At 49.8% G+C, this 23,722-nt stretch overlaps 1 protein-coding gene and 1 long non-coding RNA gene across 2 annotated transcripts in view; one reads left to right on the top strand and one right to left on the bottom strand.

The window, feature by feature from the left end:
- The first annotated feature begins 422 nt into the window (after nucleotides 1-422).
- LOC118021167 lies at nucleotides 423-23,592 on the top strand. Its single transcript, XR_004682127.1, has 3 exons — nucleotides 423-511; nucleotides 18,476-18,585; nucleotides 19,999-23,592. It is a non-coding gene; the product is annotated as an uncharacterized LOC118021167 (long non-coding RNA).
- Nucleotides 11,640-23,722, bottom strand: part of TMEM178B (transmembrane protein 178B) — a 331,318-nt gene continuing 319,235 nt past the window's right edge. The window contains exon 4 of the mRNA XM_035021247.1: nucleotides 11,640-14,125. Within this exon, the coding sequence (XP_034877138.1) occupies nucleotides 13,875-14,125 (251 nt within the window). The 3' untranslated portion in view covers nucleotides 11,640-13,874. The remainder of the gene's footprint in view (nucleotides 14,126-23,722) is intronic.

Genomic DNA, 23,722 nt, shown 5'->3' with positions numbered 1-23,722 from the left:
AGTTACACTATCATGAACTAAGTCCTTGCCATCTAGCTCACAAAGAACACAAAAGAAGGGACATCGGGGTGATGGGCTTCTCATCCCCATTCTTTGGATCTGCTTGGTCTCACAGTCCAGGCTTCCTATGGAAGAGGGAGGAGCAAAAGCCTCCCCCTCGGGCCCCTGCGAGCCTGCTCTCCTAGGGTGCCTGAAAACCACGTGGACTCACGCACACCTGCCCGGACACAGCTGCTCTGGTGTTAATGCTGCCTGACAGCTGCTCATGGGGAGAAACAAAACCTCATCACGTGGCCTTGTTCCCCTGGTGCTTCCCCTAAGAACCAGGGTTAAACCCAGCAGAAAGGATCTTTCTTGGGACGTTAGTTTAAAACGATACCTGTTCCGGTGTGGCTTGAAACCTCAGACCACTGATTTTTCTCATTGTCCTTTGGAATCCTCCTGTGATCTCTATCCTAGATAAAAGAGATTAACAGAAGTGTTGAAAACAACTTCCACATCACGTAGCTAGGTAAGTGAAATGTTCCAGACCCGGGCATCCAAACTGCCTGGAGATCATGTTAAAATGCAAATTCTGATTCAGTGGATCTGGGGTTAAATGGAAGATTCTGCATTTCTAGCAAGATCCCAGGGGACGGTGATGGGAGCGGCAAGGTTCTAGAGCATTTCTCTCACTCCTAGAAAAGGAAGTCCTCCGCAAAGGGAGAGAGTATTTTCAATCCCAGATTGTTCTCCTCTCCTGAGTTAAAAATATCTCAAGGGATGATTTTATCGCACAGAGCTGTATGCCTACGTAGAAGAGTTGTATTGACTATGCGGTGGCTGAATACAATACGCGGTGGCTGAATACAATACATGCCGAGTTTGTATCTAAGCAATCAGTGTGTCCATTGTCCACTGGCTTTTGGTGTGGTGACCGATTGGGATACGTGTGCGAATCGAACGCTGCACAAATCTCAGTTCAGAAAGCCTTCCTAAGGGGGTAGGACGTGGAGCCTGCTTAAGAATGAGAAGTCAGGGACCCCTGGGTGGCTCAGTTGGTTGGGCGTCTGCCTTCGGCTCGGGTCATGATCCCGGGGTCCTGGGATCGAGTCCCGCCTCAGGCTCCTTGCTCAGTGGGGAGCCTGCTTCTCCCTCTGCCTGCCTCTCTCCCTGCTTGCGCTCCGTCTCTCTCTCTGACAAATAGAATCTTAAAAAAAAGAATGAGAAGTCAAACGGCAGGGGTGTGGGGTGGCTGATAGGCACTGGGCTAACGGTTCAGGGCCAGGCATCTCCTACCGTCCCCTCTTTCACTTTCTGAAGTGGTGTTGAGAGTGCCCAGTCACGTACATGCAAGCACACCAGCTGAAAAGGCCACGTGACACAACTTGTATGTAGACAGAGTTGAATCCAGATCTGCTCAAAGACTCGAGCACCTGTGCTCCCTCCCCTAGACCCCCCGACCCCCAGCACCTTGTGAAGGGGGCATGGAGCCGGTTGAAGAGCTGGGATGGGAAAGAGACCATGGACAAAGAGCTTCAGCAAGTGACCTGCAAAGGGTAGGGTTGGGGCTTGTCTGTAGAGGGTCAAGGGGATAAGGAAGAAATCTAGAATACCCGGAGAGGAGCTGTTAACACGGAGAGGAACCATGTTTTGTGTGATCTAACTTACCACAGAACTTAGTGTGTGAACAATAAAGGGTTGACTCTGCAGCTCTGGGTTGCCCAAGCCCCACAATTCCAAAGAAGGTGTGGCCTTTGCCTGGCTTCTGCGAGATCACCTCTAAGTCCTTGGAATATCCTGCTTGATGAGCGTGCCTTGGCTCACCTTGTTTTACCTTGGGCCATGCTAGATAGTTTACACTGTGATTTACAGCGGAGGCCTTGTCCATGGGGTGTCAGTTTGACCTTAGGATGGGCTGGAAGCTGAGAGCTAAGGTCCGCTGTATGAGCACTCAAGGCCTACACAACAGACTTCCCCCAAATCCCCGGACACGAGGCTTGGGTGAGCTTCCCTGGGCCAGGCGATACTCTTTTTGTCACACAGCAGTGCTGGGAGAATTAAGTGCCGTCCGTATAAATCCACTGGGAGAGTGGATCGTGGACTGGAAGCTAGTGTCCTGTGTCTCCCAAACTCTGCCCTATGCACCTTTTCCCTTTGCTGATTTTAATCTGTGTCCTTTCAGTGTTGTAGACCGTCACCCTGAGTGTAGCAGGTTTTCTGAGTTCTGTTAGACCTTCTAGCAGATCACTGAATCTGAGGGTGGACTTGAGGACCCCGATAACACTTAGAGAAGAACTCGACACCAGTACTGAGGGCCAACTTGGGTGGGTGGATTGGGGAAGCCTTTAGTTTGGTTCAGATCAGTTTTTACTGAGCACTTCCTACCCACCAGGCCATACTGGTCATTGGGATAGGAAGATGAGTCAAGTCAGAATCCCTGCTCTTCAAGAAAACCCAGTTCCTGAGGAGATCCCAAGGAAAACACCAATTTCATTCAGAAGCCCTAAGTGAGAGAGAGACACACAGCATGGTGCCATGGGGTTCCGGGGGTGGGCACCCAGCAGGATGGACATTCAGGAAAGGAAGGCTTCCTGGAGGACAGCATCCCTCGTGGACCACCCTGGAGATTTGGGGGACTTGGTCACAGTTCAAGGAGCTGCCTTTCTCCAATTATGTAACAGTTGCTCATCCTGGGGGTACTTTTGTTCCTGGAAGCACAGGTGCTGGGGTGCGAGGGAGTAGGTGTGTTTCCCACAAACCGAGGGGACTGCATAATTCATCAGACACCGAAATCAAAGTTGGGCTTCATTGGAAAAAGGAGACCCAGACTGTTTGTGTCTCTGTGGCTCCCCCTGAGGCTGTCTGTGGGGCATCCGCGCATTACGCCTCACGTAGTTGCTGACACCTCCACGCACCCCTCAGGTCGGAATTCTGCAGCACAGATTCATAGCACCTGAGGGGAGCATCATTCCAAGCCCCCTCATCCCCACCCGGGCTGGACCAGAAGCTCATGAAGTCCCCCTGATTCACAAGGGTTGAAAAGCCTTGCTCATTTCTTAACATTAGTGGGGTTTCCATTCTCTCTCTCTTCCAAGGGACATGACTACCAAGGAGTGGAGGGGGCCCTTAGGATTCCCGCCTCCCATTTCTTCACGTGTTTCTTTATTTATAACCCTTCCCCCACCCATTCTGTAAGGCACTTACCTTTGACCTGTACTTACTTTTGAAACGCTTTACTGCTTACCTCCAAGATGATGATGACAATCCTTGTTCTCTCCTTTTCAAGTCCCTCTGCCTATATTAGTGTTCCTTTTCAGATGAAATCTATGCAGGTCTTCGTGTACAATGTCCAGCCCGATGCACATTTTTTGACGGAGGCTGTCGGCCACGGCGCTAATGACGGTCATGACGATTAGACACATACCCTCGTGGCCACTATCCAGACGCACCACAAAGATGCAGCAACATACCTCTCATTCAGGGATCCCTCCTCTCCCCCGGGGATCCCACCTCTAATGGACATTTCCCCCCTCTTGTCTGCCCAGCCTTATATGCCTCCTCCTGGGTTTGGAGAATTGTCTGATCTTGGTGGAAGGTGGAGCTTACCACCGGAGAGAGAAATAAAAGGCTCTAGGCCTGTTTTCCGGACCCCCTGGGATGGTGCACTCACCTGGGATTCTGATCTGAAGGAGGGAGCCGGGAATTCATCGCGATGAAGCTGGTGGCAGAGACAGCCCCATAGGGTCTCCGGGAGTCCAACAGCAGCATCGGCGGGGGTCCAAGTTAGCCTGGGCTGTGATTCTGGCTGGCTGGCTGCTTCCTCCTGCCTGTGCTATGGGCTTCCAGCTACCCATGCTTTTCAGTAAACTACTTTTCCACTTGCACCAGATGGAGCCAGTTTCTTTTGCTTAAAACTAGTGTCGACTGACACATAATGCCCTTTAACACACACGTGCCTCCCACTGTCTTCTTTCTGAGCTGTCCTACCCCGGGGGGAGTCAGCAACTTTTAAAAGGCACATGGGTGGATGGGAACTGTGATTCTAAGTGAGGGACAGAGATGATGAAGACAGAAGAGAGAAATTTCTCTCCTCACTGATAGCTGGAAAAGAGGCTTCAGGGCTAGAATGGAACCAGTAATTCCAGCATCTTATAAAGCACTTTTCAAAAAGTTACTAAAGCCAACAATAGGAGAAAAAGAACAAGAGTTTCTTTCTTGTTCTCTTCTGAATTGCTCTCCGATTCCCGCTCTCACCCAACTCTGAAAGCACGTACTTGCTTACACATACTTGAAATGTTTATGATCTATTTCCTCCAGGATTAGTCTTCAATCTGTTATCTATATAAGAGCTGTTCTTTTTTCTATACAAAACCTGAGGGGAAAATGTGGCTCTCTACCAAACACTGCAGCATCTCCCCCTCCCCCACAAGCAGACACAATTACTTAAAACACACAACATGATCTTCTTTATTTAATTGTTTAATCAGTTTACATTCCACAACTGACAGATTATTTATTTTTATTTTTTCCATGAACAAGTCATTTAATTAATTACCAGACACTTTTTTTTTCTTCAATCGATGGAAAGACAATATTTCTGCCAATTTGAAAAAGAAAATTGCAAGATGCAGTCAGTGTCAGTGAAGTCCCCAAATGCTCTCTGCTTCCTCAGTCCTTGCAAAAATCACAGGAACCTGGCAATTTCCCTTTTCATCCCCCCTCCCACTTCCCTGTTAAATTCACCTCTCCGAATAGCACAACAGTTTCAAGATCTGGTTTGGATCACCTTTCCTGTAATTAATTAATTATGAGAAGGAACAGACAGTACAATAGATCTGATAAGATGTAGCATACTTGTTAAGATTAAACAACACATTTATTCACATCGTATCAGAACGAATTAACATAATATTTAATCTTATTTTAGCACCAATAACCACAGGAATTGCTACCTCCCAGGGCGGAGGTGGTGTTGGAATCCTGCAGTACACACCACTCCTTGTCTAACCAATCAGAAAGCACTATGCAAATGAAAGGTAAATTCATAGAAATTTATATTGACCAAGCAATAATCTGGTGGACCATAAACACTCCCCAGGTGTTTGAGAGTTTTGTCAGCTACGGCCCCTGTCTAATGACCACATATATAAAACATACTCACCAAATCGGCTCATTTTCTTTCACTTGGTAACATACATACGGCTCAGAATGTTCTATTTTAAATGAGTTAAATTTTGTCATACTGGCTCTTTGAAATGCTTTGAGAATGCCCAGGGGTTGCCTGCTTGCATTTTATTCTGTTCTCTGTGCTAAGATCTTGCAACTTGTCTTCTTCCCCATCCACCCCAGCCCCAAAGAGAAGAGGTTTCTTCACATCTAAGGAAGGTCCCTAGTTAGCGAGGACAGATAGGCAATGGTGGGCTGAGTTCCCAGTGCAAGGGACAGAACCTGTCACCACCACCTCCTAGAAAACCCAGCCTTGCCCGTGGTCACTGCTCTCTCCAGTACATCCCCTTTCAGCACTTGACTTTAAGATACAAATGTAAGGAAATTAAGGGGTTGAAAAAAACAGCTCCCAATATTGGTGAGATGTTATTAGCAGGTGACTGGGACTAGATGACAAAATGATGTGATCATTATTCTTGACCACGAGGAGGCCTGTCTGGCCCCCCTCTCCATTGTAAGATAAAGGACGTGGGCATAAGGGATAAGTTGATGCTCCCGTAGATGAAGAAAGTGACCTGCTCTGGCCTCTAGAACTTTGATGAGTCATTGGCACCATGCCCAGGGGTAGTGCTGACACCCTGTGGGGCAGATGTGACATGTATTTGACAAGCAATGGTCCTCCCCTCCGACTAGGCAGGTGAGGTGGAATTTCAGGGGCCAGGATGGCAGCCTGGCCACCCCTGCTGTGCTCCCTACTCTTGGCCAAAGCCAACCTCTGGCCTCTGTCAGCTGGGAGATCCGAGTGACTTACAGGGGAGGGGGTCCTATTCGGTCTCTTAACAAAGAGTCTAAACCTTTGCTGCCCTCTCTGGCAGCCAATTGCCACGTGTGGTTGTTGAGCACTGGAGATGTGGCTGGTCCAAACTGCAGTGTTTTCTAAGAATAAAATCCACATTGGATCTCAAAGGCTTCATGAAAAGACAACAGATGTAAAATATTTCAGTAATGTTTTATATTGATTCCATGTTAAAATAATGACTTTTGATATGTTGGGTTGAAATAGGTGTTAAAATGAATTTCACCTGTTTATCTGGACTTTTAAGGGGGGGGTACTAGGATATTCAAAATTGCATATGTGGCTTACATTCTATCTCCGTTGGACGGCACTGGTCTAAATCGCCTTCCTGAAGCCGGTCCCAGGATGATGATCACTGTGGCCTGTCGGAAGGGAGGAAGGTTTGGACAGAAGGCGCCATGGATGGGAGGGTTAGGTGAAGCTTGGTGTGAACCCCTCGCCCCCCACAAGGGCCCTTCATCTTCTCAGTCCTAGGGGAGGCAGCTCCTTGTGCTATCGGATTACCCATTCCCTTACTTCAGAGTGCCTGGCCTTTCAGGGATCCGTCTCGCTGCTTTGCGGAGGATGCTCTGGTGACTCTGCCTTTTCCCCTTCCGAAAGGTTTATCTTTCCTCCACTGGCAACTCACAGCTGCTGCCCACTGCCCTTACCCCACCCCCCAGCCCCCAGTGCTTTCTTCGTTCTGACGTGGCGGCATCCCCCAGCCGGCCTACCCGCTTCTGACCTCGCAAACCAGGTTTGTACAGTGAGTCACAGATGACAAGCAATTCACAGGCGCCCTCTCCTCTGATACTCTTCTCCTACCCCAGCTGGCAAAACTCTGTTGGTAAGGACAGTAAAATGAGAATGGCAAAGTGGGTGGGAAAAGGCATCTGAGAACAAAAAGGTAGATCAAAGGCTTTGGACTGGAGCACAAACTGGCTGTTAGCGCAAGGTTACTTTCTGAGGAGTGAGAGGGGCAAGAGGAGCAGGGAGTAAAACCCTCCAAACGGGCCTTCAGGCGGCAAGCGCGCACCCGCGGGGGCTCGAAGCCTCTAAGAATAGCAGCAGAATGGCCAAGGAGACGTGGTGCCCCCGGGAGCCCCCCTGCTCCCCGTGTGGCCGAGAAGATGCAGAGACAGTGAGGTAACGAGACTCGCCCGAGGCCCCAAGTGAGCCAGAGACGAAGCTACGAGTGCGAACCCAGGATCAGGTCTTTGTGTTGACCTTCGCGACGACCTTCACCCTTCAGACTTTGATGACTCACTTTTACTTTCTGGAACATATATTTTTACTTCAAAGGCAAAAAAGCTTTAGAACACAGGGTCCCAAGCAGACACTAGTGACTGTCAGAGAAACAACCAGAAAAACAAACAAACAAAACAAAGAAAAACACAAAACCACAACAAACTCCTGTGCCAACGACTTCCCTCCCTTCAAATCCCGCCCAGGTTCAGGATTTTAGGGCAGTCTACATAAGTCCTCCAAAAACTGAGGGCTCCATCAATGCATTTGCTTAGTCTCAATTCCCTCCCCCTTATTTTCAGTTCCCGCTTTTATCTATACATTTTTACAGAGAGTCTTGGATCTAAAACAGTCACACCACGGGTGGAAGTGGGAAAGGAGTCTGAGAATGAGTTAGTGAGAGCTGCTTATGTGAAAAGCATCATCACGTCCACAACAACACAGACACACCGATACATTCAGCCTCGAAAGGCTCTCCAGGCGACCAGGGAAGGAAGGGAAAGGTTGGGCCAGAGGGAGTCGGGGGAGACGGGGGAGAGGGACACAGAGAGTTCCCCCAAGAAGCAACACCCAGTCCTTGGAAATGAAGAACAGGGCAGCGGTTGCCGAGGTCGGCATCTGTCAAAGTGAGGCCAGGTGTGAGCTGCTGCTGTGTGCACGCCCCATGCTTACACCCCGTTTTCTGCTTCTCAGTAGTGAACGAACACCCCCTATAGTTGGGTAGTCCCCCCATTCCTGGCCGGGCTCTCTCCCTACCAGTGAGCAAGGACTTGGACTTCCCTTAGAGAAGGTCTCACCGTCACACTGAAACCGGATCCCCTGCAAAGCACAAAGTGTGCAGACCCTTTTGGAAGCACATTCTTGTCTAGAACCTAGGATTCGGTTTTTCCCCAATAGGATCACACCCAGAACATCGCCTAGTGAATGCACCATCCAAAGGACTTCCTATGAGAACCCATATGCTTTTGATGAAGCCATCTGCTTCACCAACTGACAAGAGAAAGAAGATTCCAGTTCTTTGAAACTTGTTCCCATCTTAAACTTAAAAGACCATTAAAATGTTTCAGAGCCTGATCTGTTCCCACCAGTAGGGCACGTACAGCTACAAATCAGTGTTTACAGGAAAGAAAAAAAAAAAAAGGCACTGGCCCTTGCTTAATAGTTAACTGTTTCAGCTCATATATGCTATTTGTTTCATATGGTTTACTCATTCCATGACCTCTGGGAATAATCAAGAAGGATTAAGAGTGCCCTTTGCAAAATTGGCTTTGGACCAAAGGAAGGAAGCCTGAGAATGGGTAAATTAAGGAGTCAACCTCTGTGAGGGACCCAAATGAGAGACTAGAATCCCATGTGCTGAAGCTGGATAGGGTCGGTCCTGTTTGGTGGCCAAGGTGACCGCTCACTCTCAATTGTCCTTTCAGCAGTGAGGTCCAGACACCACACGGAAGAATTCCACGCAGGCGGGGGCTCTGCTGCTGCCGAATCATTTGAACGGTGCATAATTCATGTGACACGTCTTGTTTGCAAATCACTTTGCAATGTCTTTGTCACCCTAACATGCCACGAGGTAAAGTGTCCTCATTCTGTGGATGAGGAAGTTCAAGTATGGAGAAGACCTAGTGCCCCGAGTCACAAATCATTTTAGTGCAGAGCTGAAATGAACTTTACAGTAACTGTGTTACAGAGCATAGCTTAATTAGTGAGTTACTCTGGCTTCCATGCTCTTACACCTACAATTAGATTGAGATAGCTCTCAAAAAAAAAAAAAAAAAAAAGGAGAAAAGGAAAAAAAATTCCCAAAGTAGGAATCTCTTCATTCTGTTCTGCCCATCCCTAAGCTCTGGCACTGACCTTTTTCAAAGTCTCTTTGCAGTCTCCTTCTGCTAGGAACACAGGGTCAAGTCCACGCAGACCAGTGTGGTTCTGCGGTCTGGGACTACACCCCTAGCCCCGACTGCCAGCCCAAGACAACCAGAAGTTGCTGGAAGTTGCTGGAGCTGTGACCATCAGGATGCCCCTGAGTGATGGAATTATAAACAATCCTCTAGTCTTTTTGTTGTTGTTGTTGTTCTCTATTTTTCTAATTTTCTACAGTTTCCTATTACTCAGAAAAGGTAACCCAATAGCCAATAATAGTGTAGTCTAAGAACTAACAATAATGCTTAAGAAACATTTTGCACCAGGGAGGCAGCCGTGGGAAGAGTGCAAACACAGCCCACCAAGCTGACTGCTTTGAGAGACACCAGAATCTCCTGTGTCTATCAGCTCCGGTGGGCTTAAAAGCCTGTCCCCTTACTCTGCCGGATACCAGCTAGAAGACAGCACAGGAGCCCACCTGGCCGGGAGGCACCAGTGATTTCTAAATATGGTGAAATCACCTCTCCCTAGACTCAGAGGGCTGGATTTGTCCACTGGGATGGTTGGCCCCTGGAGCAAGGAGGAACATTTTCCGAAAAGGCAGCTTCCCTTTAGCTGCGAGAATCACCCAAGCAACCCTCACAAACCACACCAAAGATGACCAGAGTGTATTTCTTTCCACTTCTTTCCCTCAGACGCTTGAAAACCAGTTAATTAACGCTCCCAGAGTAAGCCAGGTGAAGACAGAGTCAATGCCTCTGGGTGCTTGATTTCATTACGCTGAGTCTGACTCCGGTGGGCAGCTTTAGGGACCTAAGCAGCACATCCCCCATTAAATCAGAACAACTACGTGTGGTTCATTTCAGACCTCTTCTCATGACGGTGGAGGACTATTACAAGGGAGGGCCCATACTCAAAGAGTTCCAGGAGATCATCTTCCCTTATCAAAGGAAAGGCAAGCACTATTAGGTGGAACCACTCACCCCCAATGAGAGAAGATACCAGAATGGGCTCAGGGTGCTGCATATGGACACATGATCAAGGAAGGCTTTGTCATGATTTGGTGGAGATGTTGAGTCTTCCTGACTTTGTGATCCCTGAAGCTGAGAGGATGTAGTTATTGAAAGGCTGAGGCTTTCAGGAGGACTGAAGCTGTAATAGGCACATTTAGATTTTTTTTTTTTTAATATTTCCATGCCAGGAAGCTACCGACCTCCTTTTGAAGCCTGCAGCCACAACAGACGAGGAAGGTGGCTGCTTGGAGTGTGAGAATGAGCCCCTCTGGAGACAAATGCCTGAACTCTTTCAATCAACTATTTCAAGTTGATGCAGAAGGAAAGTGGAAGTGAGTGGAGGGAGAGGAAAAGGAAACATGGAGAAACCAAAGCTCCCAAAACGGGGAGAGAAAAAAAATAGGACCTCTTTCCAGGCAGACGTTCCACTTCCCTGAATCCCCAATCTCATAGGGTAAGGGAGGAAATGAAAGCTGAAATGGGCCCATGCTTAAGGCTGATTCACATGGAGCTCAAAACACATCCATGGTCAGAGAACTTGCACGCACACCTGTTAAGAAATTTGAACTTGACCTGGGGTCAGGGCTGGGGCTTTAATGAGGCTGCTAACCCTAAATCCAATCCAAAGGTTGGGTTCTACCATGAGGTGAAGTTGGCAGAGGCTCCTTCGTCCTTCTCCCTCCCCCTCCCTTTCTCCTTCCTCAGCCAGGCCACTGCCTCGATGATACCACAGGGCGGCAGGTCTTACCCTGGACCCCTAGGTCGGAGGGATCGAGGCCACCCAGGCAAGGACTTGCCATCTGTACAGGGCTTCCATCCTGACCCGTGGCTTAGGCTTTTTATTGGCCCCAAGCAGGTTCAGACCTCAGAGTGTATCTGTTCCTATCTGGCTCAACGTTCCCGCTCTCCTGATGGTTGAGGTAAGCCCAGGTGGTTGACTTCTTTCTCAGGAATCTCTTAACATTTCAGGAAGGTTTTGAAGGGACACAATTAAGGGTCGATCCTAAAGATGAGTAGCTGGAAAGAGTGGCTGATCCATTTATGGCAAGCATGGGATAAAAAAAAGAAGGTATAAATAGTCACAGGTCGGTGAAGCAGTATGTTCAAACATGGCTGCTTAAGAGAAGTTTAAATGGTATCAAGTTGCCCCCTTTCGAAATGCTTTCCCCATCTTCCTGCTGGGAAACAGCTGGAGTTTGGGTCTGGTCACAGACAAGCCCTCTGTTCCCCAAACAGACGCTCATGGACACCTGCCCCTCCCTGCTTGGCGGAACCCACTCAAGACACTTGGAAGGAAGACACAAGGCCTCTCAATCTGGGATGCTTCTCACTTTTCCTCAAGCCCCAGTATGCCTCGAAGGGGGAAATCGTAACTCTTCAAGAAAAAAATTTTTTTTAAATTCCATATACAATAGAAAAATTGGGTTTTCCTGAAAATGGTTTCTCTTCTCAAAGAATAAATCCTTTATTTTAAAAATCCTTAGAAGCCCAGTTGGAAGGTAATAGCATTTCCTGCTCCATACCTCATCCCACATCTCTCGGCACACCCATACAAGGGGCAAGCGCATGTGAGACCTTCTGCAGAAGCCGCCCAGTGTCGTGGGGAGGAAGCCTTGAGTAGTACATCCACACCCGCGTCCGGGTTATATTGATACAAACACACCGAAGATGCACCGGAGGGTTACACATATACAGACACCCCACATTCAGGCCATTCATGCCCATGGGATGTTCCATCTGGATGTGAATTACACACACACACACACACAGTCAGAGAGAGCAGATGAGGAGACAGGCAGGACTGGTAGCCTACAGAAGAGGGAGAGGTGGTTAGTAGGTGAGGAAAGGTGGGAAAGGTAGGAAGATAGATCAGAAGACAGGTAGATGACACAGGTGCGTGGATGGGAAGGAAGGCTGGTGAGCTGTCGTTGGCAAAGTGCCCCGAGCACTCTTCGTTATGAAGCAACTGAATTCTCAGCTGCATGGTTTGACCCAGGACTGTGCAGCTCGGGGATTCACTCTTTGCCTCCCCAGGGCTGCGCAGCCCCCGCAGGGTCCCCGAGGTGACTGTCAGCGGCTCCTGCCCACTCTTCCCAGCAGATGCTCGTCCCTACAGCTCCCACGACTCTGGCTGACTTCGTGGTTAGCCCACACCTGCAGGGCCAATCGGCTCAAATGAGCCTGAGACACTGGGCTGGACTTCTGCCACCTCTGTCTGGGGGCCAGCCACTATGACGGCTATTAGGGGATGCATGGCCTTGAATATCAAGAGGAAAAGGAAAAAGATGGAAAGAGTCCAGAGTTCTCCATTAATTTACACAATATCGTACAAACTCAAGCCCATGGGACGTGGAGGTGCTCTCTCTGCATGTGACCCATTTTCTTTCATCTGTACAGAGGTCGCCCCTAGGAGAGGGGTAGATGTCCAGTGACAAAGGACAGCTTCCACGATGGGGAGTGAAGGTCTGGTTTGGTTTGGTACGTACTTGTACAACAGCAACAGAGGAAACGTTCCTTCTCCCTCCTGAACCGTGCTCCCCTTCTTCTCTCATGGCTTTGGCACCCAGCTTTGCCTTGAACTCCCAGATTTAGAGGACTAAATCCTGTGGCATCCCAGAACTGTGACGTGAAGGACCACGGGGCCCTCTGAGGCCCAGTGGGTTTGTTCTTGGTTCTGCCCTCTGGGAATTTCAGCTGCACATTACAAATAATAGAAAAATGCAACACAAACGCTAAAAGCCCACGCTCAGAGAACATCCACCACACGCACACACGCCAGGGATCTGAAGCTACGGAACGGGCGCCCACACTGGCTTGCCCGTTCGTTATTCTCCCTCGGTCTCGGGCCTCCGCCCCGGGCCGCAAAAACACCACAAATGATGGAGACAACAGTCAGGATGCAGTCTTTCCATTTTAAAAGGTGAAAAGGAAAAAAAGGAAACCACCAGGCGTCGTCTTGCACGCATACGCACACACACGCACGCACGTGCACACATCACAGCGTTACTCCAAGGCTCCAGTCTGCCCGAGCAGGACGGCAGGTGTGGTCAGGGGCAGGGTGGCCTCTTGTTTAACTGGGTATAAGGCAGCTGGAAGGTAAGACTGGGTTTTCTGAGCATCCACTGAAGTGTCCCTTTATTGACGTGGATCTTGCCTCTCAGCACGTTGTTCTCTCCCCCTTCCCACCTCTAAAGCTTGGTCCAAAAGTTCGGCAACGAAGAGAAAACTTCCTCTCGGTCTGTTTCCTCTCCCACTTCTCATGTGTCGCTGGTGGGCCAGGAAGGGAACCAGAACAGGAAGATCAGGAGACGTGGTTCTGCAAATGATCTCAAAGATCTGGTTACATTCTATGAACTACGTACGGGCTTTGTTTCTCTGCGATATGATCGGTGTTGGGGTGGTGTCCTCACTGCGGGCCCAAGGGCGGCACCACCTTCTCTACATCCGTGCCGCTTCAGACACCACTGGCGACATGTCCCTTCCCGGCCCACCACCCCATCCTCGTGAGGGACGGGAATCAGGACGCTACCACGGGGGGGTGATGTTCGTTCTGTCTTCAAGAAACCATGGAGCCAAAAGTTAAGAAGGGATGGAAGAGCCACATGATGGGGACGCTTTCCCCATCCTGGTGATGAGGCAACACAAAGTCCGACGAGATGCGGGTGCCTGAGCCAACTCACCTCTACCTTGGCAGTGGCATCATCTTGAGTTAGTTTGTTTTATATATGTATATTATATATATATTTATATATATATATGTATGGGTTTGTTTTTTAGCACACTGTCCCATTCTCGGGTCTGGATTTAGGGCAGTTGGTCCTCGGGACAGGTTGGACAGAAGGGGCCAAGGTACAGAAGAATCCCGAGATCAGTGTGAGGCCCAGGCCCCCCCACGCACAGAACATGGACCATCCGTAGCCGTGGCTGATGTCATCGGGAAGTCCATACAGGTAGCGTGGGTAGCGTGACAGCTCGAAGTTGATTCCAGCCACACAGGTGCACAGTGAAATGATGCAGAAGGTTCCTGGAGGGCGAGGGAGGGAACACGGGGTGAGGGAGAGGGAGAGGGGGGAGGAGAGGGAGGGAGGGAGAGAGAGAGAGAGAGAGAGAGAGAAGTGAGGTTGACGGCCTTTTCAATTCTCTTGAGTAGGAAAGATGAGAAGACCCAGGTACGAGGCACCTGCAAACTAGATCAATATCTGGAAATATTCACAGGGAGGAGACTAGCGTGACGAGATCATGGCTTCCTTGCTTTCCAATAATTGCCTGGTCTTGGAAAAACTTGGCAAGTCTCTCCTGTGGGAAAATACTAAATGAGTACCACAGTAGAGTTTCATGTACGGTGTGTAGTGGGGCAGAAGAAAAGGATTCAATTCATTTTTCTAAAGCACTGAAAATTCACTGTCTTTTTTGGGAGACACAAAAAACACCTCCCCCCTCCTGTTTGCTACTTTTTTTTTTTTTAAGATTTTTTAAAATTTATTTATTTGACAGAGAGATAGCACAAGTAGGCAGAGCGGCAGGCAGAGGGAAAGGGAGAAGCAGGCTCTCTGCTGAGCAGGGAGCCCGATGCGGGGCTCGATCCCAGGACCCTGGGATCATGACCTGAGCCGAAGGCAGCCGCTAAACCGACTGAGCCACCAGGCGCCTCTGTTTGCTACTTTTTTAAAGAGAAAACGATCTCTATTCTTTCCTACATAAAATGTTCTTATACAACACTGGATTTTCCTTCTCCTGCAAGACAACATTCCCCAAGGCATTCTCCATGGAACACTGACCCTAGGAGATACTCCTTTACAAAGCGGTAGCAGAGTCCACATCTCTGGGAAACTCTGTACGCAACTTCTCGCCCGTGAAGATTTATCACCCACAGTAGCATGAGCTCATGCATCTAACCTAGCCGTATGAGTATTTCACAAACTTACTGAACGAGGGGACCTCCTCTTTAAAAAAAAAAAAAAAAAAAGACTCCTAGGAACCTTCAATGAGAAGGCTGCTTTAAGACATAGAATGTTATAAAAATGAGAATTATAAACCCATTTTTAACCATTAGAGGTATGTGGTATCCCCAAAATGAGTTCAAGAGCTTTTCTCAATATTGGCTGTGTCTCACGGTCCTTCTGTCAGCCCTGATAGGGGAGGAAGGACCTGTGAAGTCTAAGAAGGCTGGGTTGGGTTGGAGGAAGGAAGAATTTTAGGGGGTGGGAACAAGAATCCAGGGCATTATAATTATATTTATTATAAGACCACCTGCTCCCTGATGGTCAAGTTTCTTTAAGATCCAACCTCGTCTCTTCCGGGCCTCAGGCCCATGAGCGTGCAATAACTTCAATGTCCACAGTGCAGGGAGCGGTACCTAACGTTTATTAAGCATTGTGTGCGAGGAACTGTGTTAAGTGCTTAACATGTATTGAAACTGTCATTCTCTAAATAAATCCATGCAGTAGGTTATATGCTTAGCCCTATTTTGTCCCTATCCCTATTTGATTGAAGAAATTGAGGCCCAGAGAGGTTAAGCCATCTGTCTAAAATCACACAGCTAGTAACTGGTAGACCCAGGCTATGAACTCGGGCAGGCTAGTTCCAGAGCGTGCAGTCTTATCCTCTGTGCTAAGTCATGCAAGGTGGGTCCCTCCTGTTATGTACCTGGGCTCAAGATGAATTCTCTATCACTCTGTCTGGGGTAGGGTAGTCCGGAGGCTTGGACGGCTTGTTAAAGCAGAGGGCTGGGCCCTACCCCCACAGTTTCTGGTTGGTAGGCCTGTGGTGAGGGAGAGGCCCTGAGACTTTGGATTTTTAACAAGGTCTTGGGTGATGCTGATGGTGCTGGTCCAGTGACTACACTTTGGGACCACTAAGTCGGGAAAAGGTTTTAGTAGAGAAAGATGAAAATTAATAGTCCGAAGTTCAGAGGACAGAGGGAAAAAATTACAAATGAGCAATACAAGTGAAAAACACTCAATTTTGCCAACAGCAAAAGACTTGAAAAATAAAACTGTAGTAACAGAACATAATCAAATCAGCTGAGTTTTGGTTTTTGTTTTGTTTTTTAATGATTATTTCCAAAACTAGTGAGGGAACAGTAAAATGGACCAACCCACGGCCTCCAGGGGAAGGAAGTGTAAGCTGGTGTTTCCTTACAGGAAAGTGATCCTCAAAATATTCACACCTTTGACCTAGTGATTTCATTTTGGATTAAGAAAGGAATTACACCTGCGAACAAAGATGTTACTATAAAGCTGTGCACGTGGTGAAGGGTGCTTCTAGCACATGGCCGTTGGAGGGGGAGCCAGAGCAAGCCCCAGGTACCCAGTGAACACTGCTCTTTGAGCTGAGAGGTCCAAGCTTTCCGCGGAGTGACTGAAGGTGTTGAGATCCTCTGGTAGCTCTGATCTGCACTCCCAAAGACCACTAAGGAGCCTGCTGCAAGGGCCAGGAGGAAGGGAGGTGGGGGCTGGCGTGGAGGGAGCAGGGCGCAGTGAATAACTGTTCAGTGAACATTCCTTATGGAGGCGACCGAAAGCCATGCACTTAAGCATGTACAAACACATATGGCACCATCATTGCCTGCCTGAACAGGGGTCCCAAAGTTCGGGGAGTTACGAAGCAGCCCTGCCCCTCTTGCTGTACCCTGGGATTCAGACGGAATTCTATGGTGTCCACAGCGGATTAGGTCCTACCTTGGTCCTGCGGAGTCAGCATCTCCCAGGGCAGAGGTTGGGGGAATCTTTTGGTTTTTACAAGTCCCTCGGCTGATTTCTGTCGATCAAGCTGGTGAGAGCCTTGGGTTAGGGCAGAGGGCCTTTGTGTAAGAGAGCCAGGTGAAGGAAGGAGCAGAGGTGGTGCAGAAGGAAGGGGCAGCCTGTGGGGCGTGGCCAGAGAGAAAGTGACAGGCTGCGAGTGCAAATAATCCACATCCCAACAAACCAGAGCCGGCCCGCTGTGCCTCAAGTACGCTTCTTCCACTGCCTGGTTCGGGAACCTGAGTGTGCAGATATCATTTCTAAAATTTAGACATAGGACAGGAAGTGTGTGAGTGTGTGCGTGCATGTGTGCGTGCGTGCTGAGGTCAAATCGGAGCTGCCCTTGGAAGGCACTCGGAACCATGGATCTGGAGCCTGATAGAAAGTTCTGAGCTAGAGGGGCGCCTGGGTGGCTAAGCATCCAACTCTTCGTTAAGCATCTGACTCTTGGTTTCGGCTCAGGTCATGATCTCAGGGTCATGGGATCCAGCCCTGCGTCGGGCTCTGCACGCAGCTCGGAGTCTGCTTGAGATTCTCCTTCCCTCTCCCTCTACCAGTCCCCCTGCTTGTGCTCTCTATCTAAAATAAATGAATAAAATCTTTAAAAAAAAGTTCTGAGCTAGAGATGTGGACTGAATCATCTTATACATTGAAGCTGTGTGTGTGAGGAGGTCACCCAAGGACTTTATATAAATTGTTACCTACATAGGATGCTTTAAAAAATGGAGACATTTCTTCCCATCCAAAGGTGCTCTATCCTCCTGATTAAATCAAGTGATTTGTTCTGGGGGAGAAGGTTGACCTCCAGAACTTTTGATCTTCCCAAGTTGCCCGTAGCTGCAAAAGCTCTCTATCTACTGCTTTAACGGTGTGTTCTGCGAGTAGAGGGAACAGGACAGAAAAGATGTGCTTGATAAATTGAGAGTAAAGAGATGAGGTCCATGCGGACCTAATTACCAATTGGAAATGGCCCAGCTTATTGACAGAATACATCTTGTGTTATGTTAATGGAGTTAATTGGGGGATCTTCCTGCCTTACCTTCCTGACAGTTGTTCTGTGACTTTGGAACCTTTTTAAAATTTCTGTTTGTTAGCTCTTGTCAATATTCCCCTCCATGGGCGAACACTTCTAGGGCTCTCACCAAAGCCGGCCCTCTGAGCCAGTCATCTAAGCTACTTGTTGGGAAGTTCTGTGTGACTAAGGGGCCAGGGCTGGAGCACGTGCTGTTAAGCTTCCACATGACGCTGCTGTTGTCCGTTACGATCGAGGACTGATCATTTTACGTACTTCTGTGCTTCTAGAGTCAAACTTGAAAATGTGTATTAAGAAATAGAAATGAAAATACACAGGGGCGCCTGGGAGGCTCAGTTGGTTAAGCGGCCGGCTCTTGATTTCGGCTCAGGTCATGATCTCAGGGTTCTGGGATCGAGCCCTGTGTTGGGCTCCACGCTCAGCACAGAGTCTGCTTAGGATTCTCCCTCTCCCTCTCTCTGCCCCTCCCCCCTGCTTGTGCGCTCTCTCTCTCAAATAAATAAATCTTAAAAAAGAAAAGACATGGATATATGCATGTATATGGTGGATCCTCGATAAATGGACTGAATGGATAACGTGTTGCCATGTTCGTCAGCAGCATCCTCTGACAACCCACTTCAAGGCGGACTTTGACCAGAGTCCCGGAGAGTGAAGAATGTGATGCGGGACAAAGGTGGGCGAGGAGCCTGCCTGACCCAGTTTTCTCAGGTGAGGAACTCAATTCTCAGACCTGTAAGCCGGTGACTAACTGGGGGGTGTGGGGTGCAGAACGCCCCCACCCCTTGCTGCCTCCACAGCTCTCTGGGGTTCTCCGGCAGAACTACCACAGATGCTGAAAAGCCTCTGTGGAAACCCTGCCTCAGCTGAAGGACGGTGGCCTCCTCTTCATTCACCCAAGAACAGTGTGAGGTCCTCCGCTCCCCTCCCCAGCAGCAGACTGGAGCCTGTGGGGCTAGGTCTTCAGGGTCTGTCATATTATTCTCCATGAGCACTTACTGAGACTTAAGTGAGGATCCAAGGAATAATGCATAGTCACATCCTCTTAATAATTCCCCCCATGGCTTGGGGTTTGGGCCTAATTCCAATCAGACTCCAAGGCTAACTATAGTCAGAGTATAGCAGTTACGTGAGAAGAACTCCGCCCCAAGCTCTTCCTTCCAGAGCCAGGCTCTGCTGTGTGCTCTGGACCTGGCTGTGAGAAGCGGCAGGTGTGATGCAGGGTTCTGAAAGGATGAACAGGATTCCCCCCAGGTAGTACACAGAAGGGGGTCCTCCCTGGTCTGGAGAGCGTCCCTCCTTCACCCTCAGTGGCCCCCTGTCCTAGGTCTCTACGAAGAGATGAGAAGGCATGCCCATGTACCACCGTCCCTGTGCCTCTTGGTTCCAAAAGGCTCACCGCTCTAGCCTAGTCCAGCGTCTGTCCTTTACTACGTGAGCTGCTGTAACAAGCCCCTGCTAGCTTACCTTCTGTTCTTGCCCCCGTAGAGTAGCCAGTGATATTTTAAAAATTTAATCAGATCAGAATTCTCTCCCCTGCTTACAACCCTCCAATAAGCTTCCTATCACACTCAGAACGAAACCCACACTCCTTACCCGAGTGGACCCTGCCTCCCTACCTGGCCTCATTTCTCACCTTGACTCCTCAAATGTCATCCTCCCAGAGAGATCCTCTCTGGCCTCCTCCTAAAATAGTGCCTCCCCCAGTGGTTTTCCAGCTGTTGTCTCAGGAGCTGTCCCTGGGAGATGGAGAAGAGGCTCCAGCCCTTTCTCCTCTCTTTGGCCAGAATAGCCCTGCTTTGATCTGTGTCCGTGTGAAATTTCATTTGAAGAAAGGAGTCCAGTGATTTCAACATTTTTGAAGAGCACCAGGCTTGTCCATTCGCAAGGGGGCCTCACGGAGGCCATTACAGGGACTAAGCATTGGAGAGCAAAGTCTGATGGACTGTTCCCATAGTTGCAAGTCTATGCCTTTGGCAGAAAAAGCTAATCAGTCTCAGCCCTCACTGCCGCTGGTCCTGGAAGGGGCCTTAGACTCCCACTCAGCCCTGCCCCTCCAGGCAGCCCCAAGCAGCCAGCCAGTTGGAAGGAGAAGTGAAATCTAATTGCCCCTCTCTGTGCCAGGACCCTCACTCGCATGGACTCAGAGCTCAGGAAGTCCAGCCAGAAGAGACGCAGACGACAGGCTGTGCTGGGAGATCCTCCAGCTCCAAGAGAACAGCAGCCTCCAGACCCCTCTAGTGTCCCTGCTTGCGAACCTCACCTGGGAGTGGGAAGGATGGCCAACAGGCGGAAGGAACTAGGCAAACATAATCCTTCCTTCTGGTTCTTCAAACACGCCACCTGCTTCCTCTGATGACGCTCCCACCTGAAGCTCTTCAGGACTCGCGACCTTGCAAACCCACAGCCCCGGCCTGGTCCCACCGGTCTGTGTCCCGTGGGCCGCGGCTGAGGAGGACAGGGCCTGCGGGGCTCCCGGGCTGCTGCCCGCCCCGTCGCCGGCCCCCTCGCTCCAGGCACAGCTGAGGCTCGAGGGGGGGTGGGAGAGGAACCAGTTTGCATGCCGGCCTGCCAGCTCCCAGCTCCTGTTCCAACACCAAACACAGCTTTCCCCATCCACCTCCTCCACATCGCTGCCATCTCTAATTAGCACTTCCCGGGTTGCCAGATATTAGATTCCAGTCCCCCCCCTCCAGGCCCCCACCCCCGAGTTTCAGTTTCTCAGCTGTTTGATGACTTCCCCCTGCTTGGTATCTCCTCCCTCAGTTTCCCAGCTGCCCCTTGATCCCGGCTTCGTGCCACCTCTCTGTCCCGCCCCGTCTCCTGCAGGGGCTTCTCATCCTCCTTTCGTCTTGGCAGACTTGAGGTTCCCAAGCTCTCGTCCCACGTAACACACTCCTTCGGGCAACTTCACCCTCTTCTCTGACTGGAGATGCCACCACTACGTGATGGAGTCACAGGACCGTGTGGTATTATGTGATATCCTATGCTCTGTAATTATGTGTCCCCAACCCCCAGCGACACAGAATGGTCAAGGTATATCCTTGGCTACACACAGGTTTCCAGCACTTTCCCCACAAACCCCAATTCCCTTAAGCTCCTGACTTCTTTATTCTTTCAAAATCTTGCCTCCCTAGTAGGGTGATCATCCATCCTCGTTTGCCTGGGGGTTGGTGGTGGGGGTGGGGGTGTGGCCCTGGAATGTGGGATTTTCATCCTAAAACTGGAAAGTCCTGGGCTACGTGGGACAGATCAGTCACCCTTGCAGGTTCCCTCACTCCGGCGCCCTTCGGTGGTACTGCCACAGGGACCGATAAATCCTTGCTCATAAATTAAATTAACCATCATGCCCTCACCCAGCGAGGAGGGACACGCAGACGCCTGGAATGTGTTGCTTATATTGAGACATGCCACGCTGGGGTTACACGGTTTTGGGGCAGCTAACTCCTCTACCACCCTGAGTTGTCACCAAGGAACACTTAATCAGCAGCCCAATAATGGTCCCACCCCAGGACCACCTTAAAGCTCAATAATCTTAGAGCCAATATTCAGAGTCCTGGTGTTAACCCCTGCTCAGCTCACTCCTGAGCACGACTGCAGGTGTGTGAGGTGTGGGCAGGGCCTCCCGTGGGGCTGCTGCTATATGAGCACACAGAGGATCGGGGTGGGGGGGGTATGTGTCTCCACCCCCTTCAGGGATTGTCCGAGAAGCCATGTGAGTAATGCCCCAGCAATGGACCCTGTGTACAAACGGCAGCAACACTGAGGTCTCAGGTTAGGCAGCAGAAATGCTTTTCCTAATTCAAGAAGCCATCAGCCAGGAAACCGAGACCTTCGAGAAGGTTCTCACAGGAATGCAGGGCAGTTACATATTGTGTGCACAGGCACTTTCCCAAATATCCATTCCTTATGTGACCAAGTGGCGCCCAAAACTTCACTGGAGTATCATTCCTGCAGCTTTCTAGGGCAGGAAATCCATCTGCGTGACACTTTCTGCTCCTGGGAAGGAGGAATGACGTCTGTGTATCCCTAGCCCTCGCTCGTCCATTCCCTTGTTGCTTCGTGGCCAAAGGGCCTCTGTTCTGCCCAGAGCCCACCAGCGTGCTGCAGATCGGTGGCTGCAGACGTGCCCGTGTGGGCATGCACGTCAGGGGTCAGGGACGTCTAAGCGGCAGCCCCAGTCCTCCCTCACACACTCCCCTGCGAGCCCCGCTCTGGTCTTTAACACCATAAAGAAGCAAATTGGCAAACAGAAAAAGGGTCCCTCCTCCTCCAACAGCAGTATCTGCATCCCGGGAAGCTGATATATACTAAGCCCTTCCTTTGCGGAGATTAAATGTCTCGGCAGCATTTAGCTCTCAAGAGCACTTTATAGCTTTGCTCAGACCTGCATGGAATATAAATTACTGTTGAATTATACACCATTGCATCCAACAGCCAACAGGGAGCCCACGTGGGGTTTCACATCCAAGGTGCCTTAGGGTTCGTTGGGATGACGCATGGAGCAGTGACAGGCTCCAAGAACACCCTGCAAGGCATGGCGCCCTGAGTTTGGACAAAATCATCCGTCATTCTGCAAACTCTGCAAACGCTCTAAGCAGAGACACGGCAGGAGCGCCGCACCCCCTTAAGCCCCCACCCCCGCCGCCAGGCAAGCAGGGTGCGTCTCCGTGCTACCAGACTGCTATGTCTAGGCATGCTGATACCCCCCTAATGCAACGTCCCCAACTCCAGCACTGAAAGGGACTGGCCCGTGCATACAGCTTGGCATCGGTTCTCAAGACAATGCTTCCAGATTCCCAACCTAGAACCCGGAGCCTTATGCCTTTGTTTTCATACCCCGTACGGTGGCCACCAAATCCGGAAGCACTGATGTCAGGGACACAATTGTGTCCTCGAGAAATTCCTATGGTGCAGCCCTAACCCCTGTGCTTCAGAATGTGACCGTAGAGAAGACAGGGCTGTCACAGAGCTAATAAAGTTAAAACGAGGCTGTTGGGGGGGGTCCCTAATCCAAACTGACTGGTGTCCTTACAAGAGGAGGAGATGAGGACACACAAAGAGACACCAGGCAGCTGCATGCACAGAGGGAAGGCCAAGGGAAGAGGCAGCAGCAAGAGGGTAGCCCGTCTGCCAGCCGAGAAAGAGGCCTCAGAGGAGACAACCCCGCTGATGCCTTGATCTTGCGCTTCCAGCCTCCGGAACGGTGGGAAAATAAATTTCTCTTGGTTGAGCCACCCAGTCCACGGTTTTTTTGTTTTGGCAGCCCTAGCAATCTAATGCAACAGGTGAATACATAATACATGGCTTATTACCATAACATTATAATCCACGATAAAATAAGACCATCTTTATTTCCAGACTTCATGGCCTCCCTATATCTACAACAGGTATCTAAACCTAGCCATAGAAAACAATAGCTGCGGGGCATCTTCTGGGGTTTTTTCCCACCTAGTCTTCCTCACCAATGTATCTATGCTTACTGCCACTCAATACCCATCAATCCATTTATTCTTTTGGGTATCGATTTAGATCTGATCACAACATCCATGGCTCCGTAGCCTCTCCACCAAAGACGGAGCCTTCGCAAACCTGTGCAAACATCTCAAGGGCTAAGCAAATGGAGGGGGGCATTGGTGGTGTTCAAGTGCTTTTTGTGATGGGAATTTACTAAGGTCAAGGAACCTCTGTCCGATGTCCTTGACTGGAGTTGGACATTTCCATCCTCCACCTGGTCTACACAGAGTCCAGCTAGCCTTGATGGTCTAAGCCAAGTCCCATCTCTCAAGAAGCCTTCCCTGAGAATGCCCAGCTCAAGATTATTTGTATGTTTTCTGAATCCACAAAG

The sequence above is a fragment of the Mirounga leonina genome, unplaced genomic scaffold, assembly GCF_011800145.1.
Source record: "Mirounga leonina isolate KUSES-001 unplaced genomic scaffold, KU_Mleo_1.0 Mir_174, whole genome shotgun sequence".
Taxonomy (NCBI): Eukaryota; Metazoa; Chordata; class Mammalia; order Carnivora; family Phocidae; genus Mirounga; species Mirounga leonina.
The sequence above is the reverse complement of the archived record's forward strand: the minus strand, read 5'-3'. Positions and strand labels throughout refer to the sequence as shown.